Source organism: Cardiocondyla obscurior, linkage group LG03, assembly GCF_019399895.1.
Source record: "Cardiocondyla obscurior isolate alpha-2009 linkage group LG03, Cobs3.1, whole genome shotgun sequence".
NCBI lineage: Eukaryota > Metazoa > Arthropoda > Insecta > Hymenoptera > Formicidae > Cardiocondyla > Cardiocondyla obscurior.
Genome location: NC_091866.1, coordinates 6487698 through 6498874, shown reverse-complemented (window position 1 = coordinate 6498874; position 11177 = coordinate 6487698). Strand labels below are relative to the sequence as shown.

The 11177-nt window shown below is 22.7% G+C and overlaps 1 protein-coding gene across 1 annotated transcript; it reads right to left on the bottom strand.

Annotated features, from left to right (window-relative positions):
- Positions 1-1139: 1139 nt before the first annotated feature.
- LOC139101426 (NADH-ubiquinone oxidoreductase chain 5) lies at positions 1140-6466 on the bottom strand. Its single transcript, XM_070654562.1, is given in 1 exon segment — positions 1140-6466. A coding segment is annotated over 1 exon segment (702 nt). The 5' UTR covers positions 6444-6466; the 3' UTR covers positions 1140-5741.
- Positions 6467-11177: the final 4711 nt, after the last annotated feature.

Here is an 11177-nt window from a genome sequence, read left to right as displayed (position 1 = left end):
TTACTTTTTTTTACTTAAAATGATACAGAATTTTTATTTTTATAAATTATTCTAACCTTTTTTTTATTTTTATTTTTATAATAACAAGATCATTCTTCATACTTTATATCTATCTAAATTTATCTATTAATACTATATATTTATTTTCAATGAATTCCAAACTTATTAAATTTAATATCAAAAATAATTTAACCTTTATACCTTTCCTAATTATAAGTTTATTAATATCAATAATTATTTATATAATTTAACAAAAGATTTTAAGTTAATATAAACTATAAACCTTCAAAGTTTAAAATAATTTTTTTTTAAATCTTATTAATTTATAATAAATTATATATCTTTAAATTTGCAATTTAATATTTTTATAAACTAAAATTAATTTTTAAAAAAATAAATTTAATGTTAGAAATTTTAATTTCTTAAATAAATTTACAATTTATTTATTACTTAAATCAGACATAACATTTATGACTAAATGATTATTTTCAACTAATCACAAAGATATTGGTATTCTTTATTTTATTTTTGCTATTTGAGCAGGAATAATTGGTTCTTCAATAAGAATAATTATCCGCTTAGAATTAGGATCATGTGAATCTATTATCAATAATGATCAAATTTATAATACCTTAGTAACTAGACATGCATTTATTATAATTTTCTTTATGGTTATATCATTTATAATTGGAGGATTTGGAAATTTTCTTATCCCACTTATATTAGAATCTCCTGATATAGCTTACCCTCGATTAAATAATATAAGATTCTGACTTCTACCTCCCTCTATTACTCTCCTTCTCTTAAGAAGATTTATTAATAATGGAGTTGGAACTGGATGAACAATTTACCCCCCTATCTTCTAATATTTTCCATAGAGGAACTTCAATTGATCTCTCTATTTTTTCCTTACATATCGCAGGTATATCTTCTATTCTTGGAGCAATTAACTTTATTTCTACAATTTTAAATATACATAATAAAAATATTACTATAGATAAAATTCCTCTTTTAGTTTGATCAATTTTAATTACTGCAATCCTTCTTCTTCTCTCCCTACCTGTTTTAGCTGGTGCAATTACTATACTCTTAACTGATCGAAACTTAAATACCTCCTTCTTTGACCCCTCAGGAGGGGGTGATCCTATTCTTTACCAACATTTATTTTGATTTTTTGGACATCCAGAAGTTTATATTCTTATTCTCCCAGGATTTGGATTAATCTCTCATATTGTTACATCAGAAAGTGGAAAAAAAGAAACATTTGGTTCTTTAGGAATAATTTATGCAATAATTGCAATTGGATTTTTAGGTTTTATTGTTTGAGCTCACCACATATTCACAATTGGTCTTGATGTAGACACACGAGCATACTTTACTTCTGCTACAATAATTATTGCCATTCCTACTGGTATTAAAATTTTTAGATGAATTTCCACTTTACATGGTATAAAAATTAATTATAATCCTTCCCTTTGATGATCTATAGGTTTTATTTTCCTATTTACCCTAGAAGGATTGACAGGAATTATATTATCTAATTCCTCAATCGATATTATTCTCCATGATACATACTATGTTGTTGCTCATTTCCACTATGTTCTCTCAATAGGGGCAGTATTTGCAATTATTACAAGATTGATTCACTGATTCCCCCTTATTAGAGGCTATACCCTAAATAATTTTTTTTTAAATATTCAATTTCTTTCTATATTTATTGGAGTAAATATAACTTTCTTTCCTCAACATTTTCTTGGACTAAGAGGTATACCACGTCGATATTCTGACTATCCAGACTCATTTCTCTCTTGAAATATCATTTCCTCAATGGGTTCCATAATTTCCCTTTTAAGTCTTTCAATTCTTATATTTATTATTTGAGAAGCATTTGTATCTAAACGTAAAATTATTAATATATTTTTTTTTAATTCCTCTCTTGAATGACTCCATTCTTACCCACCCCTTAATCATAGATTTAATGAAATTCCCTCAATCTTTTAATATGGCAGATTAGTGCAAAAGATTTAAAATCTTTATATAAAGATTTACTTTTATTAAAAATTAATACATGACTTATAAATCTTCAAAATTCTAACTCCCCTATCTGTGACTTAATAATTTTTTTTCACGACTTTACTATAATTATTCTAATTTTTATTACTACACTAATTTTATTTATTATACTTACTCTCTTACCAAATAAACTTACACATCGTTATCTTTTACAAAATCACACAATTGAATTAATCTGAACCATTTTCCCAATATTTATTTTAATTATAATTGCTATTCCATCTTTAAAAATTCTTTATCTAACTGATGAAACTTATTTTAATAAATTAACAATTAAATCTATCAGACACCAATGATACTGAAGATATGAATATTCAGACTTCATAAAAATTGAATTTGATTCTTTTATAATCCCTTCAAACAATTTAAATCCTAACGAATTTCGACTTTTAGATGTAGATAATCGATGTATTTTACCCTTTAATTTTCCTATCCGCATCTTAACAACTTCTATAGATGTAATTCACGCCTGAACAATTCCCTCCTTAGGAATTAAAATAGATTCTACACCAGGACGTTTAAATCAAACAACTCTTTATATAAATCGCCCTGGTATTTACTTTGGACAATGTTCTGAAATTTGTGGAACAAATCATAGATTTATACCTATCGTTATTGAATCTACAAACTTCCCCTCTTTTAAAAATTGACTCATATATTCTCTAAAAAATTAATTATCATTAAATGACTGATTAAAGTATTGATTTTTTAAATCAAATTATAATAGTTTTTTTCTATTTTTAATGAAAGAATTAGTTAATTTAATAACATTAAATTGTCAATTTAAAATAATTATTCAATAATAATCTTTTATTCCTCAAATAATACCTTTAACTTGACTTTTAATATTATTTTTTATATCTATCATTATTATTATAACTATCTCATTTATTTATTTTCTACCAATTTTTTTACATTTAAATATTTTAAAGTTATCTTATTCCTTTACACCCAAATGATTTTGAAAATGATAAATATTTTTTCAATTTTTGACCCTTCATCATCAATAAATTTTTCTTTTAACTGATTAAGTATCATAATATTTTCCTTATTTTTACCTTTTCAATTTTGATTACTTCCCTCACGATATTTATATTTATGAATTTTATTAATTAAATTAATATTCAATGAGTTTAAAATTCTAATTTTCTATTCATATTCCAATTTAATTTTTTTCTTAAGACTCTTTATCTTAATTATATTTAATAATTTTTTAGGATTATTCCCCTATATTTTTACAGCATCTAGTCATATAAATTTTTGTCTATCTATTTCTTTTTCCTTTTGAATAAGAATAATTATTTACAGTTTACTAAATTATCCCAATAATTTTTTTGCCCACCTCACACCTCTTGGAACCCCTCCAATTCTTATACCATTTATAGTAATTATTGAAATAATTAGACTTTTAATTCGTCCATTTACCTTAGCAATTCGTTTAACAGCTAATATAGTTGCTGGTCATCTTCTACTTTCCCTGTTAGGTTCCTCTGGTCATTCAATCCATAATTATTTAATTTTTCTATTAATAATCCTTTCTCAACTTACTTTATTTATTTTAGAGATCTCAGTTTCCTTAATTCAAGCATATGTATTTTCTATCTTATCAACCCTATATAGAAGAGAAATTTAAATATGACAAAATTAACTCATTTTCACAGATTTCATCTTGTAAGAACAAGACCTTGACCCATCCTTATTTCTCTAAGTTTATTTAATAATTTAATCAGAATTATTTGTTGATTCCACAATTTAAATTATATTATTACTTTATCCTTTCCATGTACAGTTTTATGCATATATCAATGATGACGAGATATCACACGAGAAGCCACCTATCAAGGATGCCACACTTATATAGTTTATAAAGGCATACGAATAGGAATAACTCTTTTTATTATTTCAGAAATCCTTTTTTTTTTCTCTTTCTTTTGAGCCTACTTTCACTCCTCCCTTGCACCATCAATAGAAATTGGTCAAATTTGACCTCCTCTAGGAATTAAACCATTTAATCCATTTGACATCCCTCTAATAAATACAATTATTTTAATTTCATCAGGAATAACAATTACCTGAACACATCATAGAATTCTCCTTAATAAATTTAAAGAAAGACAAATTAGTCTAATTTTAACAATTCTCTTAGGAATTTACTTTACAATTCTCCAATTAATTGAATATTATGAAGCTCCTTTTACACTCGCAGATTCAATCTACGGATCAACATTTTTTTTAGCTACAGGTTTTCATGGACTTCATGTAATTATTGGTACTTTATTTATTTTTTTTAATTATTTACGTTTAAATAATCTCCACTTTTCCTCAATCCATCATTTTGGATTAGAAGCAGCAATTTGATATTGACATTTTGTTGATGTCGTCTGACTCTTTCTATATATTTCAATTTATTGATGAAGATTCTAAATAAATTAATTTATATAGTATATCTATTACATTTAATTTCCAATTAAAAAATTTATTTAAATATAATATAAATAATAATTGTTTATATATATATATTAATTTTTCTTTCTCTAATTTCTTTATTTATAATTCTCATAAATTTTTTAATTTCAAAAAAATCTTTTCAAGATCGAGAAAAAATTTCACCTTTTGAATGTGGATTTGATCCAATTTCCTCTAACTACCTTCCTTTTAGAATTCATTTTTTTTTAATTAGTCTAATTTTTTTAATTTTTGATATTGAAATTACAATTTTAATCCCCCTAATTCACTACCTAAAATATTTTAATTTATATTTAATTTTTACATCAATAATTTTTTTACTTATTTTAATTATAAGTTTATTCTTTGAATACCTTGAACAATCAATTGATTGAAAAATTTAAATAAATTTGGATATTAGTTTAATTTAAAACTTTTAAATTGCATTTAAATAATTATTTAATAAAATAAATATATCTAATATCTATTCTCTCTTAAAGTAATATATACATTTTAATTTCGACTTAAAATATAGTTAAATTAATTTAACTAAGAGACTTTTAACTAAAACCAAAAAGAGGTAAATTATTGTTAATAATTTTATTGAATTTAATATTCTTGTTGAAGTAAATATAAATGGATTTCTAACCCATTCTTTATGATTTAAATCATATTACTTTAAAACTTTAGTAAATATAGTTTAAAAAACATTATATTTTCATTATAAAATTAATATATATAATTATATTTATTTATATCATTTATCTATACTTTCCTTAAAAATATCTAAAAATTAAATATAATTTTCTTAATATTTTCAATATTATACTTTACTTATAAGCTATTTAAATTAATTAATAAATAAAATTTATTAAAATTATTAAAAATGATAAAATTCCTAAAAACATGTAAATTTTATAAATATAAATTTTATTTATTTTTTTATTAATATATAAAAATAATCCCTTTGAATTAAATTCTATTCAAGTTTTATCTATAATAAATCCCTGAATACCTACCCAAATTTTAGGTCAATAAATTCATTGATAAAATCTCATTAAAAATCATATTGAACTTAAATAAAAATTTAAAAAATAAAACTTTTTAATTAAATTTTTATTTAAAATTATTACCCCTATAAATACCCCCCTCAATCTTAAAATTAATGTTAAAATCTTCAAATTCAACTCAATAAAAACTAAATATAAATCAAAAAAAAATAATCAATTTAATAAAGATCCTACTATAATTCTTAAACTTATTAAAATCACTATAGAAAAATTTATAACTTTCCTCTCTCTTAAATTTATATAACTTCTAAACTTTAAATCCCTAAAAAATACATAAATAATTAAACGAACTCTATAAGATACAGTTAATATTAAAGAAATAACAGCAACTAATATAATTATAAAATTTATTGATATTCTATAAACTAACTCTATAATATAATCCTTTGAATAAAATCCAGCTAAAAAAGGAAAACCACATAAAGCTATCTTTGAAATAATAAATCCTATTATTGTAAATGGCATAAATTCCTTTAAACCCCCAAATTTTCGAATATCTTGATTATTTATTATTACATGAATAACCCTTCCAGCACATATAAATAATATTGATTTAAATACTGCATGAGTTAATAAATGATAAAAAGCTATTATTTTAAACCCCAAACTCAAAATTATTATTATTAAACCTAACTGCCTCAAAGTTGACAGAGCAATAATCTTTTTTAAATCATTTTCTAAATTAGCTATTAAACCTGCTATAAATATAGTCATCACAGACAAATAAAGTAATCAAATATTTAAACCTCTTTCAAATAAATAATCTCTATAACGAATTATTAAATATACCCCTGCAGTAACTAAAGTAGAAGAATGAACTAATACAGATACAGGGGTAGGAGCAGCCATAGCCATCGGTAATCAAACTGAAAAAGGTATTTGAGCTCTTTTAGTGATGGCTGCTAAAATTAATATAAAAATCATAATTTTTCTCCTCTCAATTAACCAAAAATTTCATCTTCCCTTTATCATTAAAATTCTAATTCCTATTAATAAACCTACATCTCCTAAACGATTCCTCAAAACAGTCACTATTCCACAATTATAAGATAAACAATTTTGATAGTAAATAACTAAACCATAAAAAACTAAACCTAACCCATCTCATCCAAATAAAATTCTAACTACATTAGGTCTAATAATCATAATAACTATAGAAAAAATAAATAATAAAACTAAACTAATAAACCGATCAATAAATTTATCACCCCTTATATATCTAAACCTATAAATTAAAACTATAGAAGAAATTAACAAAATAAATCTAATAAATAATATTGATATTCAATCTAAATAAACTAAATACTCTAAATTAATAGAATTAAATCTAAAAATTACCCATTCCATTATAATCCTTTCTCCCAAATAATATATATATAAACTAATTAATCTTCTAAAAATAAATAATAAAATCATAATAATTACATACACAAAAATTTTTATAATTATTTAAGAAATACATTATTCATCTTTAATTCCACAAATTAAAATTTTTTTTAAAACTACTTAAATTAAATCTATATAAATATTATTAAATTTATTAAAACAAAAATTAAAGGATAACAATGTATAATTAAAATAATAAATTCTTTTATTAACCCTAAATTATAAACTAATTTTCATCCTATTCTTCCTCCATGCTGAATAAATGAAAATAAATACAAAGAATAACATCTTCTAAAAAAACAAATTATTATTAAAAATAATATTACAAAATAATCTCAATTTAAAATTACTCTTAATATTAAAATCTCCCTAAAAAAATTTAATGATAAAGGAAAAGAAAAATTAATAATACATATTAAAAATCATCAAATTGCTAAACTAGGAATCTTATTAATCAAACCTTTATTTATTAATAATAATCGCCTCCCTGAACTTTCATATCTTAAACCAACTAAATAAAATAAAGCAGATGAACATAAACCATGACCCACTATTATTATAACACTCCCTATTATCCCCAATTTTCTTAAAGTTAATAAACAACACAATATTATATTTATATGAACAATAGATGAATAAGCAACTAAACTCTTCATATCAATTTGAACCAAACAGACTAACCCTATAAAAACTCTCCCAATTAATCCTACCTTCATAAAAATTCTTCTATAAAAATTTGTCCTTTTTACAAATAATTTTATAAATCGAATTAAACCATATCCTCCTATTTTTAATAAAACACCAGCTAAAACTATAGAACCATAAACAGGAGCTTCTACATGAGCCTTAGGCAATCATAAATGTAAAAGATACATAGGTAATTTAATAAATATTGAACCAAAAATTAATATAAACCCTCCTAATCCTATTTTATATTTTTCTAAAAATCACTCTAAAATTACAAACTTTAAAGAAAAACTATATATATATATATATTAAAAATATAAACTAATAAAGGAAAAGAAAATAATAATATATATATAACTAAGTAATAAGATGAACTAATTCGTTCAGGATTTCCCCCCCAATAAACAATCATCCATAATGTTGGAATTAATCTAACTTCAAATATAAAATAAAATCCAAGTAAGTCCCTTACTCTAAAAAATAAAATTAAAATCAATAATAAAAAATAAAAAATAAAAATTTTTATTTTATTACTAATTTCTAAACTCATTAATATTAATCTTACAACTCAAACTCTCAAAATAATTAATATTAATGAATATCTCTCTAATATAATTATATACCTCCTTATAAATCTCACACCTTCAATATTTAAAAATAAAAATAACATTAAAAATCTTAATAAAAAATTTATATTAAATATGAACATAATTTTATTATTAAATTTATTTATTAATATTATAAAAATAATCAAACCTAAAAATTTTATCATACTAAAATTTACTCATATTTATCCCAAAATATAACCCCCTCCCATAATAACGAATATTTACTACCAATAATCTTAAACCCAAAACTCCCTCACAAACACTAAAAACTAAATAATAAATTAAATAAAATTCTATTTCCACTAAACTTATTAATAAAAATAACAATAAAGAAATATTAACTACTATCAATTCAATTAATATTAAAATTACTAAAATATATTTATAAACTAATCTTATTAAAATAAATAAAATAAATATAAATTGTAAATAAATTACTAAATCATAAAAAATAGTTTTATAGTTTAAAAAAAACATTAATTTTGTAAATTAAAATTAAATTTATATTTTAAAACTCAAAAAAATAATTATCCTTATACCTTTAATCTCCAAAATTAAAATTCTTTTTAAACTATTTTTTGAAATACTAATATTCTATGATAAAATTTAACCTAATCCACCTATTTATCTTAATAAATATATTTTTTATTCTTTATATTCTTTTAACTAATCTTATTCACCCAATTTTTTTAATTCTTTTAATTATAATTTTCACTATCCTAACATGTTCAATTATCTCAATAAAAAATTCAAATTATTTATATTCTATTATAATATTTTTTATCTTAATTAGAGGCTTACTAATTATTTTTTTATACTTTGCAAGACTCTCATCGAATGAACCATCTAATATTTTAACCCCTCCTACTTATATAAATTCTAATATATTATTAAATTTATTATTAATAATTTTTATCATTTTACTTACACCTAAGTATTTTCCATATTTCTACTCTGAAATTAACTCCTTAATTTTTATTACTGAAAACCCCTTTATAAATATTAAAAAAATTTATACTAATCCTAATAATAATTTAACATTAATATGTGTATTCTTTTTATTTTTATCTTTATTAATAGTAATCAAAATTTGTTCTATAAAATCTTCCTCACTTCGAAAATTAAATTAATTTTATGAATAAAATTATACTTCTTTTAAAAAATTCCTTACTAAAACTTCCCACACCTCTAAATATCTCATATTGATGAAACTTTGGCTCCCTTTTAGGAATTTTTCTTCTAATTCAAATTTCTAGGGGTTTATTAATTTCTATACACTATTGTCCTAATACAAATCACGCCTTCAATAGAATTATTCATATTATTCAAAATGTTAATAACGGTTGATTATTTCACAATATTCATCTTAATGGTGCAACTTTTTTTTTCTATGTATTTATATTCATATAAGACGAGGAATTTTTTTTAATTCATTCAAACTTTCTCACACTTGAATAATTGGAACCTCAATTTTTTTAATCTCTATAGCCACAGCATTCCTCGGATATGTTTTACCCTGAGGACAAATATCATTCTGAGGAGCTACTGTAATCACAAATCTTCTATCTACAATTCCCTATTTAGGTAATATAATTGTTATATGAATTTGAGGAGGATTTTCTATTTCTAATGCTACATTAAATCGATTTTTTTCTCTTCATTTTATTCTTCCTTTTTTAATTCTTATATTAGTAATTCTTCATTTATATTTTTTACATTCTACAGGATCATCTAATCCTCTTGGAACAAATAGAAATCTAAATAAAATTCCCTTTCATATTTATTTTTCATATAAAGATATTCTAGGATTTAATTTAATAATCCTTATATTTCTTATATATTTAGAGATCCAGATAATTTTACCCCCGCAAACCCTATAATTACTCCTATTCATATTCAACCAGAATGATATTTTCTCTTTGTCTACGCAATTCTACGTTCTATCCCTAACAAATTAGGAGGAGTAATTGCCTTATTAATATCTATTTTAATCCTTTTTTTTCTCCCCCTTCAATCTCTAAAATTTTCAACTTTATCTTTTTACCCTATTTCTAAATTTTTATTTTGACTTTTTATTAATATTTTTATTATACTTACTTTTATAGGAATACAAACAATTGAACCTCCTTTTATCATAATTAGTCAAATTTTATCCTTATCTTATTTTATTTATTTTATCCTTTCTCCTATTTTAAATAACTTATGAAATTTTCTTATCCTTAAATAAAAAATTATTTTATTAACCCATTATCTTCCAATCTTCTTCTTATAAATTAATGAACTTGAATAAGTTTATGTTTTGAAAACATATAAAAGAAATTCTTAATTTTCTATTAATTTTTTCATACAATATTAAAAAAAACTTAAATCTCATAACAAATATCATAAAATTCATTACAAAAGGTAATATAATTTTTCAACATAAATATATTAATTCATCATATCGCATACGAGGTAACAACCCACGTATTAAAATAATTAAAGTAATAACTAAATTAATTCATATATACAGGGTGTATCATTCCATATTGACAAGTTAGTAGAAGTAGGTAGGTCTCAGGAATATAAGGCAAAATGTCCAATACCATTTTTCTATATCTTTACCAATAACCGAGAAAATAATTTTAGAAAAATTTATCGGATAGAGCGAATAAGCGCGCGCGGTTAGAAGCGGTCCCAGTACAAAAGATTAAGCCCTACCCATTCGACTCACGGGTTGGTCGACACGTGAGTGAGACGAGGCGACAGCTCGAGCGAGGCGATGCGACAAGGCGTGAGGAAGAGAGAACGGCGACGCGCGAGCGACACGAGGCGACACAATACGCGTGCGAGGCGATGCGACAACGCATCAGATTACGACGGCGCGTGAGGAAGAGAGAACGGCGATGCGCGCGCGACACGAGACGAC